Source organism: Centroberyx affinis, unplaced genomic scaffold, assembly GCF_046629955.1.
Source record: "Centroberyx affinis isolate AG114_WGS23_722 - 3 ecotype Tasmania unplaced genomic scaffold, CSIRO-AGI_Caff_v1 ptg001158l_1, whole genome shotgun sequence".
In the NCBI taxonomy this organism is placed as follows: Eukaryota; Metazoa; Chordata; class Actinopteri; order Beryciformes; family Berycidae; genus Centroberyx; species Centroberyx affinis.
This window is the reverse complement of record NW_027279690.1, coordinates 242,732-260,671: the sequence shown is the minus strand read 5'-3', so window position 1 is coordinate 260,671 and position 17,940 is coordinate 242,732. Positions and strand designations below refer to the sequence as shown.

The window sequence follows — 17,940 nt, the reverse complement described above, 5'->3', positions numbered from 1 at the left end:
CCCTTTCAGCAATTGAGGAAAAAAATTGTTGATTCTCCTATTTTAATGGCAATATTTACAATCCACTTTAAATGGCTTAGCTAGACCCCAGCGTCATAAAACGTATTCTGGTCATCAGGGACAACAACATCTGTCCGTTACAGACAAAAAAACAATCATGGAAAAATTGTTGACACTGGTTTTTAGAGGAAACAAATACGCTCAGTGGGCTTATTTGCATAGCTACCTCCATCTATGTGATCCACTGACTACAACTAGGAGAGAGCTGTGAAAAAACTTGTCAGATAGGTTCAACACATGGTTGGAGTGTCCGAGGTTAAAAGCTCCCTGACACAGACACTCCTATCCCACAGTGTCTGGAAACTTCATTGTGGGGGAGCACAGGCACAGTTCAAAGTGGGGTCGTAAACCAAAATGAAGCAGGGACTTAGGAAACACAAACACCAATATAAGTTTGCCAAACACAACAGACCTTACAAGTTTAATTAAAACACAGGACCTCCCCCACTCGGGTTTGAGATCAGACAGTTGAAAGCAAATGTGAGCGAGAGAGAGAGGTTGTGATTTGTGATGCATAAAGACGGCCAGAAAGATGGATTAAAAAACGGGTAACTGAGTGTGTGTGTGTGTGTGAGTGTGTGCATGTGGTGCTCAAAAAGGAAACATGAAATGTGTGCATCCTCTGCAAACTTCACCTCACATAACCCTAATAAAACTCCCCATGCAAGTTTTTTCTTCAAGGAAACATTTGTCACATTTTTGGAGTTGCAGAAAAAAAATACTATTGTGCCATGATCGTAAAATGACTCATTTCACAAACTCTTAACTCTTAATACTTGCTTTATGTTCCTGGCAGGGAACACAAAGCAAAGCACAAGGTGGATGTAATGGAACCATAGAGTGTGTGTGTGTGTGTGTGTGTGTGTGTGTGTGTGTGTGTGTGTGTGTGTGTGTGTGTGTGTGTGTGTGCGTGTGCGTGCTTTAAGTATGGGTGTGGGTGGGTGTTTTGCGCACTCATGCACATGTTTGTCCCTATAGCACCAGCTGACATGATTTACAGCCCAATCCAAGCCGGTTGCAATGGCTTTGCAGTCAGAGGCACAAAGAGAGGCAGTTCCCATCAGACATGGATACTGCTGCTCTATCCTGCTCCTGCCAGGCACCAGGCATCTTCATCACACTTTAACTATGGCTGGCATTGTGTGAGAGACACGGAGAGAAAAGGCCACACACAGTTTTTATTGAGAAGCCCACACACACTACCTAAAATGTTTTAGGAGACAGAAACCTTTCCTGGAGAGGCGTGGATTTATTTGGTATGGGACACACAGGCATACACACACACACACACACACACACACACACAAATCATTGGAAAGAGGAAAAAAAATAACAATGTTCAAATATTATCTAGATGAGCCAAGGGTCACATTCAGCAGCTGCAAATAGGAAAACTTTACGAAATTGACGAGGCCTTTAACACCTTGCTTGTCCTGGGATGAGGTATTTTCAAAAGGCAAAGCATTTTCCCATGCTGCTGCCTTCTGAATGTGACCCAGATGCAACATCAAAGTAATAGTGTCTGTGTAAAAACACAACTACGGTCGAAAGCTTACAAAAAGCTCTAATGAAAGGCTTTTTTGTCCGTTCATACATGATATTTGTTATTGCTTGCACCAACTCTGCTTGCACGGGCTTCCCATTTTCTCCAGAATATCCCACGATTTCTGTTGACTCAGACTGCTACGAGAGAGAAATAACAAGAGGACGGCAGCCAGACCGCAGGACGGAGGTGGACTCAACCTGCCCAGGCCTCCCTCCCTCCTTCCCCCTGCCTCTCTTTCTCTCTGTCAGGCTGACTCCCCACTGTCTGCAGCGGTTTCCCCCCTTGCCCTCGACAGTTGAGTCATACACAAGCTCTAATGTGAAAAGAATTAGGATTGGTTTAAGTAGCTACCTGAAATAACATTCTTGAATGGGGACCAAGACAATCTGATGGACAAGTTGCACACTTTCACCACAGTGCTCAGGGAAAGGGAAAGCAAGCATGGGGGTGGAGGTTATGTAGAGGAGGAAAAAAGCACAAGAGAGAGGAGAAGAAAGAGAGATGTGTTTTAACTGACAGCTGGTTGTCTTCTCCTTCAAGGAGCAGCAGGCAGTGAGCGGACATGCCGTTTCATAACGATCCTTTTCACTCAACCAGCTCCTTCATGGCAGAGCCCAAGGCCCCGTTCTGATACCAAGCACAAAGACCAGAGGTACTGGAGGCCCCGGCACAATAGACCCCACTCAAACTCACTCTCAAAGACTCGGATGTTGTGCAAAGGGACCGTAGCCACAAATGCACAATAAGGCAAGTCTACCGCACAGTCAGTGCCTTCATATGGCCAAAAATAGATTGCCGTTATGAGGCAAGGGTGCCCTCTTTCTATCATGGTATTTGATTGTTTGGCCAGCACGTGAGCTTATAATCCGCTAAAAAGCTTTCAAAAGGCAAAAGAGCAAAGGGGGAAAAAACAAAAAGCTTGCACAGTGGCATGAATAAACATTGCATTATCTATACTAATCAAGAGATCTAATCTAATCTAGTACCAGAGGGCTAAATCAGATTTCTGTGAACTGGCTGGGATAAAGAGCCATCGCCAATTACTGCGCTGGCTCTGTCTCTCTCGTCTGCACAGATCAAATGCTCTGAGGTCAAAGCTGCAAACTACGGCTGCAGTGCCTGAGCACCGGCATGTTGTTGACACATCTGTCACACAGACACAATCTCACTCCCATCTAGTGAACAGAACATGTGGGCAAAAGCGCAGAAAACAAAGATACACAGACAAGTATGTCAATGCACGTAGGTACACACACACACACACACGTTCTCAGGAGCCCCTTTGGCCATGGTGTAAGAGAGGCCAGATGTGCTGACAGGATCCCTGCAGTCGGCCTCTACGACATACAAACTAAAAAAAGCAACAGAGACTGTGTGTATCTGAGAAGCATAATAGCTGCATTATACATTTATATAGAGCCTTCAATACATTAAACCTATGCAGGTGCTACACAGTGAGAGAATTTGCAGTATTGTTACCTGTCTGATTTGAGATGTGTAGCTACTAGTGTACACACAATAAATGAAAAAAAAATAGTTAGGATGAGATGGTTATTCACAGCCGATCACTTGAAATGCAACAGTAACTGGGAATAATGAGAAAGGATGAAAGTTAAGAAAACTAATGTGACAAAGGAGTAACCTTAAGCTGTCAACAATGTTGAAATAGAAATTGCAGCTTGTCTGAGTCTAACATGACAATTGTAGAAATGAGATTTCTAATAGAATTACTTCTTTCATGAGTGGAAACAGATGATCATGAAAACTATTGTGTAACAGAAACCATCACCCACCCAAACTCCTCTCCATTTCAGTTTCTCAGACCTTAATGGCTCAGTGTTACTTCTCTCTATTGCCACATATTGCTGTTTCATTTTGTTTTAGATGGAAAGTAACAGACTGCACCTTTAAGAACCAAATTCCACAGAAATCGTCTGAAAGACTCAAAGCGGCAGCAGCAGATGAGGACAGCTGTCCAGGTGGCTGATGGGTAATTAGAGCTCCCTCTCCTAGCCAGTATGACTTTATAGCCAGAAAGGTCAGGCCAGGTCAGGTTAAGGTCAAGCCTTCGCCTAATCCCAAATCACCCATACCCCTTAACCTCTGCATACACACCTGTGGGGATGTAAATAAAGATTAGGTAGGTATTGTTGTGATAACTAGACCTTCCTTCGAGGCAGATTTATTCTTGTATTGCTAATTTTTCTATAAGACAGCAGATTTTTTACACTAGTATAAATGAACAGTTACGCCTGGATGTCAACAGTTTCTAAAGAACACAGGCCTTTTCTTAGGGTGATGACAAGTAGACCAAAACAGTTAATGAATTTCTCACTCAAATAATTCCAACTTGCTGCACACATCAATTTTCCAGCGGGCTATTACTCCCTCAGTGCTTAAGGAGCATGAGTGTAAATGACACCTCTCTATTCATAGCATGCCAAGCTTTGTTCTATTAACAACAGATTTATGATTTCAGCGTTTGGAAGAAAAACAAGAAAGCCTAGAGTAGAAAGTCTACAACATGAAGAGACGTGTTAAATTCTTTGAGAGTCACAGAAACACATAGAAATACAATGCCATAGAACTATGACGATGCTAGTTTGCCTGCTGGCTGCAGTTCTTTTGATCTCCATGTAACTGTGTGGTCCAAATTCTTGAGAAACTGCACTGAGTTGGACGTCGGCACTTTTAGGTCAGCTTAAACTGGCACCCTTGCCATTAGATTTGGACTCTTCTTATTTGTGCTGGGGCGCCACGTCTCTCTTTTGGTTTGGCTGATGTGGATATCTGGTCTTCCAGTTTTCACAGGTGTGGATAGCAGTCGGGTTACCAGGCTGTGAACCCAAGCACCCAGCAGCACGCTAGATATGGAGCCACGCACACACAACCTTGGCCTACTTCATCTCATCTGCTGTATTTATTTAAACTTTCGGGCCTTTGCGAAAGAGGGGTCTCTCCTCGTTTGTTGAAAGTTTAGTCTGTGTGCCGGCCGCTGGCACTGTCTACAAAAACAACTAGATTTCCCCCCAAAACTTAGCTTGCAAAAGCAGGAGTGTGTTTTGCTTAGCTGAAGACATGATGTGTAGTCTGTTGGTGTAATTACAGGTAAGATTGAAATTAAACAAAATCAGTACACATAACCTTATTTGAACTCCAGCTTACCTGTCCTCTACTGTGCAAAAGACTATCATCTAGATAACTAAAAGCCATCAGGGACTAAGTAGCCACCCACCCACTGCTGGTACATTTTGACTGTGGCTACTAAATTTGCCTTCTCTACCAGCCACTTTGGTAACCAGCCTTCATTCAGAGGTCCTACTCTACTCTAAAATCAGATGTGGCAAAATACATCAGCTAAATGCTTGTTCTTATCCAATACTTTGCTGCTGCTATGACCCAGTTTCCCCACGGGAATCATTCATATTTCATCTTTCATCTTATCTTAAAACAGTGAAAGCAGCTGGTGAACTGGGAATCCATCAGTTCAGTGGGTGGTTTCCTGTCCGGACAGCTATGTCAGCTATGTCTGTCTAAAAATATGTAGGCAGCCTTCCCTTCAGGGTTATCTATATCCTATTTTGCATAATTTTGCATAAGAGGAAGAACATGAATAGACAGTTAGTACTCATGATAGTTTTTACCGTAGATAAACACACCATAAAAGGTTTCATACAAAGCACTCAGACTACCTAGATATCAAACTCAAGAGTATTGTACATTCAGCATCAGAGTGAGGTTGCCTCTTGCAACAAAGTGGCAGAAGCAGGATCAGTTAATGACTACAAATCTGAACCAAATGTATTAAATGGGAAACTAAAGGCTGGATCCAGATCAATATATTGCAAATCTATCCTTTTCTCTCTACAAACACACAGCCATTTTAAATGGTAAATTTTGTGTGTGCATTTCCCTGACCCCAATCTAACATCAATCACCAGCTGACTACACATGACTGAACTACTACAATCACACACCCACACACTCACCAGACGAGGACTCCACCTCCATATACAGGCCTGGTTCACTCACTCTTCCTTAGCCCAAACTCTTTCTCTCTACTCAGTTTTCTTGCCTCCTAAAACAGTCCCTTCTAAAGCAAGAAGTACAGAGAGGCACTGACATTCAAATTGTACACTAATGTATACATGCCCATCCTCAATCATTATCTGCCTCCTAGCAGTCCCTCAGTAAACAAAACAATGATTTATGCTGTTTAAACATTAATGAACAGCTCAGTGGTCCAAGATAAGGTTTCTGAAAATCTAATTTTGCTCCTTTGTTAATCATTATTTTGTAAACAAACATGGCTCCACTGCCTCTGGATGAGGCAATTATGTAAAGGAATTAAGACTTTGTGCAGAATTGTAATAAAAAGACATTCTACACTCAGATACATGACAATTTCTTGTCCTTGATCAGAGGACTTCACCAATTTGCATTCTAATGAACAGTGCTGTGCTAAGTGAAATATCTCCCAATTGAAAAATGTAACAGCTAATGACACCTACTGATTGCTGGCATTGCTGGCAAAGTGACACAGATTACTTCAGGATCATCTACATTTTTGAAGTATTGTGCAATGAGATACAATGTTCTGGAATGAAATCCTTCCGAGTATAAAGCAACAAAGAAAGAAACCCACGAAAACAGCTCTTAGGCACAATGAAACAACAATGAAATAAACTTGGACAAAACTAAATTAAGGTGTCATGTACTGTAATGGATTATCTCACTCAGGCAATTTTCAAGTCTGTAGTTTTTCATACGATACAAGAATGAATGGCAGCAAATGGCTTCTTCTGAAGGGAGGGAAATGAGCCCTGATGTCTCCAACTACACTGACTGTGTGCAGACAAACCAGGAAGAATGTAAAGGAGAGGGGCAACCTAGATAACTGGTGCAAACTTAACCAAAAAAACACCAGTATTATCCTTTAACGTCCCCTTACTCTGACAGAAGACAAGTATTGCCCAATATCAGACAGGTGCAGTATGCTAAGCATCTATGTTTAGAGGTTACTGTGTATTGTTGAGGAGCAAAGCCACAAAGTGTAAACCTCTATTACCTCTATTATTATTGGTACAGGTCATCATTAAATGAGCTGCCGTCATTCCCCAGAGGGAATAAGAGGTAACAGCAGCAGGGATAATTGCTACATCACCATACAACTGCTGCACACGTTCAAATGATCCTACCAACAATGGCAATCTGAGCCCCGAGGGGCTGTCAGGTAGACACACACACACTTACAAAGGTAGCTGTTTCTATATGAAGCAAAGGTGGATCCGTCCGTACACACACACACACACACACACACACACACAGTGGGCCAGTCAAATGAAACAAAAAGATGTCTGATCCCGGGGTGGGGGGGGAGGGGATCCATCTGAGTGAGTTAAGAGCTACAGAGATCTGAGGGAGTATTAGTCAACCAGCCCAGCCGAGCAAAACCCAGCTCTGTCCCCACACCTTGACACATCAATGAACCTTTATCAACGTATGCACACGTTCTCCCTCTTTCTCGCACGCACACACACACACACACACACACACAACCTTGGAGGCCTCTCCTCTCCTAGTTCCTATTTTTCCTCTCCTTTGCCCTTGATGCTTCCATCTCCCGTCTGTCTTTGTGTCTCATCTTTGAATAACTGGTAAAAGTCTGAAAGGCAGTTAATGTGAAATCTGTCTGTAAATTTGTAAAAACTTTTTTGCATTTGGAATAACCTTTTCATTACTTGCCTTTTTAGTGAAAAACAAAACGCGAGAGACAAAGACCGTCTTAAGTGTTGGCTCAGTTGTGCGTTTAGTTTTTTTGCTTGTATGCATGTGAAAGACCGGTCCACTGTAAGTTAATTAGAATGTCCCCACTGTGTCAGAGGGGTGAGTCACAGTGTCTTTATGTGTGTGTGTGTGAAGCCCATTCCTTCATCCCGGGTGGTCTGCTGACTGGGAAGGAGGAGAAGACACATGGTGACACTAAGATCCCACTCGCTGATGACCTGCGTTGGTAGGCTGGTACTGCCTGGCACCACCATTGCTGAGGCCGCTTATCTCACACACTCTTTCTTGTGCATGTGCATTAAGGGGTGCAAGGCCACTCTTCTGAGACATGAGGTACATACACAGTCATACACACACCTCTTTGTCTGACCACTAACAATAGCCTCCAGTGAGGCTTAGGATACTCAGACTGGCGCAGCATCAGGAGTCACAACAGCGCACATTCCCCTCGACCACATCACCATGTCAGCGCTCTGTTTACACCACAACTACCACAACAACACAAGCACTGGCCCGTCCTATGGGCAACCAGAGCTGTCCTTCAACCAGGGTCAATCCCTTTGGTATTTTTAAAGATTTTTATGCCATTTCTCCTTTGTTAGATAGGATACTCTGGAGAGCGACAGGAAATGGGAATGGGGGGGGAAAGAGGATGTGACAAAAGGTCATGAGTGTCTGGTGCATGGTATTCACCCCAGCCCAGTGAAAACAGAACAACCCTTCTGGATTTATATGGTGTGGAGCTGGACAGGACAGAGAGGAAAGAAGAAACCACCGGGACACCCAACTATGAGTCTCAGGGATTAATTATTATATTATTCAGTTACATTTTAGCTGATGCCTTGCAATGTCTGCAACACATTACAAGCAACCAAAATAAGAAAGAGGGGGAGGGAGGGGGTGGGATGTTAAATGCTTTTTGAAGAGATGAGTATTCATTCAAAGGTTTGTTTGAGATAATTTTCTCGAAATTTCAGCAATCGATGTTTCTTGGCACACAATTGCACAATGGGAAGCACAAATAGGTGATAAAAGCTGGGAGACAGGACTTTGACAAAGCAGATTCTGTCAATATATAAAAAAACTGCCTCACTTTTTTCCGCTGATTTACAATTATTGGTAAACATACTGTTTTCTTTGTTCTATCGGTATAAGCGACCTCCGACCGGATTTCGGTGTTACACTTGTTCAAAATGAAAGGTTTAATAAACATAAAGAGGGCGATTCACTTAACCGCAATTCAGCGACAGGACTATTTTTTTTAATATATTGTCAGAATCTGCTTTGTTCGTGTTTGTTTATGTGCTAAAAGTGGGATTTTGAGACCTGTTTCACCACACAATAGCAGTGACTGGAGAGGAGAAAAATAAACACAATTCTCCAATCTCCTCTACCAGAGCAACAGGTAACAGAGAATCACTGATTCTGGGGTCATATCACAGCCAGGGATCTACACAACCAAAGGTACTAACAAAGGTCAACTTCACTTTCAGGGCAAGTAGTAAGAAACTAGTACATAGGAGCCAAATATTAATGCCCAATTTGTGCTCCCCAATAAATTACTAACTAAAAGTATTGCAGCCATTGGTAATGACTAACACTCCTCACTATGCCATCTTATTTCACTCCAGTACATTCATCACAAATTAGACACACTGGATAAATCTACCAAAGTTTATTAGTATATACAAAACTCTATTTTGAAACTCAAAAGCCGGTTAATTCACAATCAGACAATCTAAAGTTTTAGATTTACATTGCAAAACGTTGGCAGATGTCCAACTCAAAGTACAACCAGTTTATTAAGCTCAAGCCATATTGCCTCTCAAGACACTGTATCGCACTAAGGGGGATTCTGGTGGGGCCTCTTGAATAGCCAAACCTTTCTATCTGCAATCTGCGACAAGATAATTCAGCACATGGTGGCCAGCTTTTGTAGTTCAGCCACTGAAGTACAATTAAAACAATACCCTGGAGTGTACATGTTCAATACACAAGTGAGCGAGGGACATTCCAAGAAGGATTGGGGCATGAATGGACGTGAATAGTGATAGATTCATTTGTATGCTCGCTCACTGGCTGGCTGGCAGGCAGTCAAGGCCCACTCCAAAGCTGGGATCAATATGAGAGAGAGAGAGAGATGGAGAGAGGGATAGAGAGGAAGACTAGAGCTGGTTCCCATTCAGGGCTCTGTGGTGTTGTCTTTGAACAAATACACACACACACACACACACACACACACACACACACACACACACACACACACACACACACACACACACACACACACACACACACACACACACACACACACACACACACACACACACACACACACACACACACACACACACACACACACACACACACACACACACACACACACACACACACACACACACACACACACACAGAGGGAGCTCAGTAAGGAGTCTCTCTTTTCATGCAGATCTTTTGTCTCTCAGTAATGTCTGGTATGCCGGGATACAGGCTTTGCTCAATGACCTGATTTCTATGGGGCTGCCACGACACCGGCCTGTGTGTGTGTGTGTGTGTGTGTGTGTGTGTGTGTGTGTGTGTGTGTGTGTGTGTGTGTGTGTGTTCGTCTGCCTGCAAGCCCTTCCTTTGGATAAGACACAGGACTTAACCGGGTAGACAGACACAGACTGAGACAGATCCAGCCAATAAGAGGGCAGGAAACACAAAACACACACACACACACACACACACACACACACACACACACACACACACACACACACACACACTTTGCATGAGGTAAACAAAAAGGCCTAGAGTTCCCAGGGAAGAAAAACATAATTGGATGAGGAAATATATATTCTGTGGGGAATCTTGTTTTGATTAGAGTTAGCACAATAATTGGGGTCCAAGATGCAGTTAACTCAATAGATGAGGTTTGTTTACTGGAAATAGAAATTTTGTATCAGTTATAGATTTTCCAAGTGCAGAATATTTGGAGGCAAGACAAAACCCCAATGCCCATCCAAAGTCTGCTTAAGCTAACCTGGGAAACAGTATAGCTTAAGAGAATTTCAGAATACTGATGTTGGAGAAAAAGACGGCTGACTAAATCCTGCGGTGTAATAAATGTAAGAAAAGCCCAAACGAGGCCACTCTGTCCTGCATCCTCTTCAGACGACCTACCTTGTCTCTGGATGAAGATCCTGAGCAGCGGGTGCGCCGTTGACACCGCCTTGCAGAAGTTGTCGTCGTTGTTGATGGGCAGCAGGTCGCCGTGGACGTCAGCGTAGCCGATCATCACCTCCATGTTGGCGATGCGGTGAATATGCATAATGAGCTTGTAGAACTCTTCGAACTTGCCGGGCTTGACCCGGTCCACCGAGAACCGGCGGAACTCTGCCCCATACTGAGGAGAAAAGAAAAGGGAGAGCATGAGAGGGACAGTCACTATGACAACCAAACAGGAAGAGAAAACTGGGATGTCTGACCTCACGCTTTTATCTAAACCAGCCGACTGGCAGACGCACAATCAGGGTGAGACTCGGCTGCATTCATGGTCTTCGTTTCACTTTGACACATGTGGGCCTTACTGTAAAAAGGCGACGAGGGAAGTTGTCTCTAAGCGATAAGCAATCTAAATTGGCATTTGACATCCTTCGCAAAACCGGTTTCAACACAGTCATAGTGATCATCTTCTCACAAATCTACATACTGCACTCTCACCAAGTGCTTCACAAAAATGTCGAGGCAAAAGCAAAACCCAAGGAAGCCAAAAGCACTGATAGCACAGCTGATCACCGAAACCCTGAAGTCTGAACCAAAACAACAGCAACAAATTAAAATCACAGTGCCTCTGTAGGTACGAGAGACTTTGTGTTGTACTGCACACCAGGATCGTATTACCGCGAAAACAAATTTCAGTTGCATATCACTCATAGTTTTGACCGAGGAAAGAGTAGGAAATAGGAAGGGGGGGGGGGTAGAACAATAGAACAATACAGGTACAGTAGATGAAAAATCTGTCTCAGCATGTAGAGATGACAACGGCAGGCAGCCCCACCTCCCACCCACCCACCATGTACGCACAAGAGCACAGACTTGAGCAATTGTGCTACAGCTTTCCCGGGTAGGTCAGTGGACCACCAATGAGAGCACAGCTGAGGGTCACGGCGGGGTCATCATGTGACTCATACACAAGAGTAGAGAGAGAGAGAGAGAGAGAGACAAAAGCATGGCTCTGCAAACCACAACACCAGACAATTGCAAGAGCACTGGTGTTAGAATCACAGTAGTAATTTGTAGACTGCAGCGCTGTCCGTTACTGTAATTATCAGCTCACCGGGGAGAAAAGAGGAGCTGGCAGGAGAGGAGAAGAGAGGAGGGGACAGGAGCAGAGGAGAGGAAAAAGAGCTGACAGGATAGTAGAAGAGAAGAGAAGAGTTTGCCGAATAGGAGGAGAGAAGAAGAGAGGAGGATACATTAGCCAGCTCTGCCCTGTAATTAGAAGATGATATATGAGTTTAAGAGAAGAGGAGGCGTGTTGGGAGACTAGGGGGATGCCAGACCCACTATGCCCTCTGCACACACTATGCCCTCTGCACACATGATTCATCTGCACACAGATGAATCACATCTTGGGCAGCGGTGAACCTGCATTTTAGAAAATAAGACCCAACTTAGATCCTTGCTTATAAAACTAAAGCTATATTAAAAGATGGCACTTCAAGAAGCTGACAAACAGGTTTGTCGGTGTGCTATTCAACAGGTGTAGTCCGCATTTGGGGAACTGAAACTTAAATTCAACAGAGTAATGAACACTGAGAGATTCAACATGCAACACTTGATGACATAACTAATTATGAATGTACTTCTGCATATCATTTCAATTACAGGCTTGGACATTCCCCTGAGTGTTGACAGATTACTCTCTTGACACTGTACTCGGTGAACAGTTTGAGCAATGTGTTTTCAAAGCAGAACGCGGCCCGTGGGGATAAGCAAGTCTGAACACGGGGCGATTAATCACGGGCCTAAATTTTAAATCCAACCTAAGAATACATCACATGAAACGTGACATCACCTCTCCTCCCGGCCTATCAGGGCAAAGTGATGTCAACAGGTTCAAACAAGTCTGGAGATGACACTGGATCCACTTATCTCTGACACACTGGAGAAAATAGAAGCTAACCGAGCTTCTGTCTTCAGCCAGCACTGCCTTTGTCCCTGTCTAATGCTCTGTGCGTCTGTCTGGGGTGGCTCACCTCGTGTCACACAGGGTCTGAAGTGGCGAAAAAGACAACTTTGCATTTTAGGAGACACATAAACATGCTATAAGATCTGCAAAGTGACTCACTGTAAAATGCAGCAGGCCTAAATTGGCTTAGGGCTCAAACTGAAAATATGCTAATGAAGCTGGAAAATCAACAAAGAAATTAAAAAATCTGGCAAACAAAAGTAAGGACAGAGGGAGTGAAAAAGAAAAAAAAAACTCCCACCCAACCCCCCACATCCCCATCCACTCTCCACGATAAGAGCTTTAAGTGAGTGAAACCAGCTCCAGAACAGACAGCCAGACACCTCCAGTGTTATCCCAGATAAGCTTATCATTGGAAAACAACAGTGAACCGGAGAGAACCAGGCAGGAAAACCAGGAATATAACACCACACTCAGCAATCCTGACTAGGGGCGCACCAATACTACTCCTTAACAATCTACTGATTCTGAGTGTTTAACTTTAACTCCTGTTCAGTACTTTTGTTTTTACAATTTTCTTTAGGAGTAAAACGATGATGATTGGATTGATACATAGACAATGTGACAATATGTTACAGGTGAAGATGCACTGCATTTTGAACCCTAAATGGATTCTTTACATGCGTATTGTAATCACTGTAGGTAAACGACTGGAGGTAAACTACTGGAGGTAAACCGCCATTATAACTTACAGTGGGATCTTTTATCAAAAATGAACTGCTGTGATTGGCACTTTTTTTTAAGCTTGCTGTGAATCACATATAACTAAAAGCAATGCATTCATAAAATTAATTATTGGGGCTCAGTACTCAAAATGTACTCAACCACCATTTTGGCATATCCAGGTGAAACTGAACTAAATGGGACACAGCAAACATCCCTGGCATGTCTGGGTCCATATCATTCATCTCTGCACATTACCCTGTTTCTCTATTGACCTGGTTGGTTACTCACCTCACATCGCATCTTTGAGAAGCATGCAAGGCAAAACTACTCAGACATGTGAATATCCATTCAAACTGCTCATCTGCATAACAAACCAACAGAGTAGAAAAAAAGGGGTAGAGAGGGTAGAAAGAAAATGACGACACCGTTAAAGGGACATAAATAGAGCGATGAGTCATTACCTAGTGCTGAAAAGAAAACGTGTGACGACGTATGACAATGAGTCAGCACCGCTGACAATGACTTGTAACGTGGTGACGCTGTTCAACCTGCCCATCCTAGCTACGCAATTCCTGTCTTGTGAGTCCCACCCACAAACACTACCTGATACCAATAAACTGACCACTCCGGTCTCTGTGGAACAAACCTCCCCAAACAACCAAACAAATAAAAAACACTAGCTTTGTCCCTTATCCCTTGATCATTTTGTGGATTGGAAATCATTTTTATAGGTGTGCAAGGCCAGGTGTGAAGCTTGCCTGCTTGCTTCAACTCTTGCCCACCGTATCTTTTCATATCACAAGGAGGGTGAAATCAAATGAGCGTGTGTGTGTGTGCTTGTGAGAGAGCGAGAGAGAGAGAGAGAGAGAGAGAGAGAGAGAGTGTGATGACAGTGACAAGTACAGACTGGGTGTTTCAGAGTGTAAATGTGTTACAGAAAGAGTATTTCAGTGTGCAATATGTAAGTGTGTGTTCACACACACGTCAGGGCCCCTCAGTCTTCAGTCAGACAGGGATTTCTTTCACCGCTGCCAGTAGGTCATCGTCAGCAACATACCAGTCTCTGCAAGGCTACAAATTAGAGCCGAGCTCAACACTCCTGAGTTCCCTGACAGCCAACAGAAGAGGCTTCACTTTGGGCACAGCGCCCATTCACATCATCAATACAAGGCTACAGCCAAGTCCCATGTGTGGATAGATGTGACCCCCCCCTCCCCCTTTCATCCACCCACCCACCCATCCATCCCATCACATCATCATATCTGTTACTCTTCTCACAGTATTCTCGGGTCACAGCCCCTGCACCCCACCCCAGAAACTGAGCAGCTAAAATTGAAATTGAAAAGACCTTTAACTGGACTGAGCGAGTCACCTGTTGCAACATTTGTCCTTCTCAATTTGGCGAAAACTGTGACTCAGGTATCGAAGATGGTATAGAGAGGTTAATCTTCATTTGGAGACACATTTGTGTGTGGCTATGTGCATGCCTGTTAATTTTATGTTACCACATTGGCCTGTCATCACCTTAATGTAATCTAATCTAAAACACTGGTTCCAGCAACATGAGGAATAGTTATCTCCCCACCTACAACATGAACAGTTGTCAGTTCTGTGCCAAAACATATCCAACAACAAAACTCTTCTCAGACGGGCTCACTCTGCTAAACTCTCATCAAATGTGTCCAAGGCCTAGTGTGGATCTGTTTAGCGGGGCTTGACATGGAAACGCTTGGGAACCCCTGAGCTAGACTGCATACATACTGTTATCATCAAAATTTGACAGCAAATTAGTGATCTACGTTACGTAAGCCTAAGATTGGTCGATAGCTGGTGTGGTGATGTACTTGCTGGATGACTTGATTTATGCTGCCATTATACTGTCATGCTCTCTCAAACTACTCAAACGACGCAACCAATGCAAAACAATCGAGTAAGTTGCAACAATGTTACAAAAATTGCCGCACTGACGCTGCAACAATGTTGCAAAAACATCCCAGATCCCGCTGATAGCTAGCCTGGCTTTTATGGGAACCGATGTGGAGGTAGCCTTCTTTTTTTAAGGAAATGGGCATGCTAAAAGAGGCCGGGCTGTTCCAAAACGATGTTAAACCAGTTTTTTCAAAAGCTTCGTGACAGAGAGGGAAGAAGCCCCTCTTCCAAATCATCACAACCCGCATGGTCCGAAGTAAGAAAAAATCGCTGCAAATTGCAGAAACATGATGAAACTGGTGCACAACTAATACAAAACTTGCGTTTCATGAACCAGGTATGCCCCCTTTTCATTAAAGGAAGCAAACAATCTCTTCAATTAGTTGGGGTACGAGTTTCTCCGACCAACAAGACTACAGTCCGTTACGGGACGACCATGTGAACTCCTCTTTTTCTTCCCAGATCCCCATCTGGTGCCTACACATTACAACCCCTCGATACTCACCTTGCTTTTCACTTCCACGGCATTACAATCCGCAAATCGCAAAGGTTGCGACTTATTAAAGCTCCGATTCATTTTTTGTGGTTGCAGTAAAAAAGTTCAGCAGCGTTTGCCCACAGAAAGGGGGGCTTTGGTCCAGTCTCTGGTATAAAATCCCTCTGCTTTGGCTCCGACAGCAAAACTTTGTTTTTTCCTTGAGCTATTTCACCTCCTCGGATCTTTTAGTGTGTTCCGTAACGCATTTGGGAGAACTTGACGGGAGAATAAGAGGCGAGCAACTCGCCGCCTTGACTTGGGGGAGTGAGTTAAGTTTTGAAATGACATCAGCCCTCCTAAAAATGGGATCCAATGCTGCCTTAAAATGCCCCTCGTAAACTCTAACTTCCAAGTTCGGGAAGTCGTAAATTAGACGTGTCACTGTCGCCAGTAAGTGCTTTAGTCTGAAATTATATAAATAATTAAAGTGATAATTCACAAGATTCTTGTTTTCCTGATTCTGGCGACACATTTGATTCTAAGAGATCATTGCTTTGGTGTTTTAAACTCAGTAGAGACATTAGCCCAACATGCTGTAATAATAAAGGCATTCAGTATAGACAGTGACTTCTACCTTCTTCTTTTTTATTTTATTCCAAACAAACCACTGTTGCTGCTTCTGTAAACATAGAACGCATCAGTTCCCGTGCAGCCGAGGATTTTTCCCGGGAGAGATGGACCACTCATAGGTGTTTAGAACAGCAAGTGTAAATCACTGTTATGTACAGTATCAATCAGCGATAGAGAGTAGCAAAACAGACATTTATTTGTTAATTAAAATTTGCAGATTATTATTTACTAGAATAATACCCTAATCGTAAGAAAAAGTCTACTCCTCCTGAAGTCTAGCTACATAGAGTTGTTGATTCACTCCCTCAGATCTCAGAAAGTTGACTTGAGTTATAAGAGTAATGGGACAGCACTTAAGACGGCAGTGGGGAAGTCAACAAGGACATGTTAAAATGACATGTTAAAATGACTAATGAAGTGACTAATGAAACAGCGGGGTTAGACTTTTCCAGTCCTAGTTATCACTTTCTTCGATCGTTCAAGTGTGCTCAATTCGTGGTCGTAATATTTCCGACAGCTCGTGAAGGCAGCATTACGCACGCTGGTCCTCCCGTGCGCCAGAGGACGCGTTTCTCCTCCAGGGTCCAGCCCAAATGTTTCCATTTAAGTCACAGCCCAGTGCTGCTGCCGCTATTTTTGGTATTTTGATGAATGATATATGCGTCTAGACCATGAAATCTTCAGGAGTTTACTCAGGATTTTAACTTCTCGTATTTCAATAGGTTGGATTCAAACTACAGTCACAGAAGCGAGCTGTCTATACACCATCCTGATTTTGAGTAGCCTTCATGGTCATAGTTAATTCCAAATTGTTTGTTGGTCATTGCAGAAAACCAAAACAGAATCACAGTCATTCCAAGATCCACAAAAATGAAGTTTATTTTTTGTAAGTTTTATTTATTCATTTTATTTTTTTTCAATGAAACATATGCAGCAGATAAGTTATTTCCGTTGTTCCTGGGAAGGCACAACCCTAACGCTCCTATATTTCACAGATTCACCTGCTTTATAGAAACCAACTGGGCAAAGTCCTCATGGCTTCACATTTAAAGCACAAACAGTTCATTTTAATGGATGATGATATATGCATTATAACACCCAATCTCACATTAATTCTCTCTCCTTTACAAATTATTAATCATGCACCCTTTCAGACTGAATTATGCAGTTTGCACCCGTTGCACTCATAACAACAGCATCAGAGCTAGCGTGGTGATGATGTAGATATTGTATATATTTGTAAATCAAATTCTAATTCATTACAAACATAGTAGCTGTTGCCTTTGCTGCTGCATTTTTTATTTTATTTATTTTTTAATTTTTTTAATTTTAACAATTCAAGATGTCTTGCTCTTGTTTTTATTTATTTTTGTATACACACTCCTCTCTCTCTGTCTCTGCCTCTCTTTTTCTATTGGAATAACTTGGTATTCCAGTAGTGTTGTTAACATATAGTTGACCTTCCTGATGTAGATTCCTATATCTCAATACCTGACCTTACATCTTCATTAGTATTCGTTATTGACCCTGCTATAGGATCAATAGCTAACACAGAATCAGAGGCTTCGGTGCAATAGGCCTGATACAATTCCACAGCTTCACAAGTAT

At 43.0% G+C, this 17,940-nt stretch overlaps 1 protein-coding gene across 1 annotated transcript; it reads right to left on the bottom strand.

Annotated features, from left to right (window-relative positions):
* Positions 1 to 10,558: 10,558 nt before the first annotated feature.
* Positions 10,559 to 16,013, bottom strand: LOC139648095 (partitioning defective 6 homolog gamma-like; the record flags this gene model as incomplete). Its single annotated transcript, XM_071524160.1, has 2 exons — positions 15,730 to 16,013; positions 10,559 to 10,781 (listed from the first exon to the last, which is right to left on the bottom strand). Coding segments are annotated over exons 1-2 (295 nt in total), but the record flags the coding sequence as incomplete, so codon positions are not given.
* Positions 16,014 to 17,940: the final 1,927 nt, after the last annotated feature.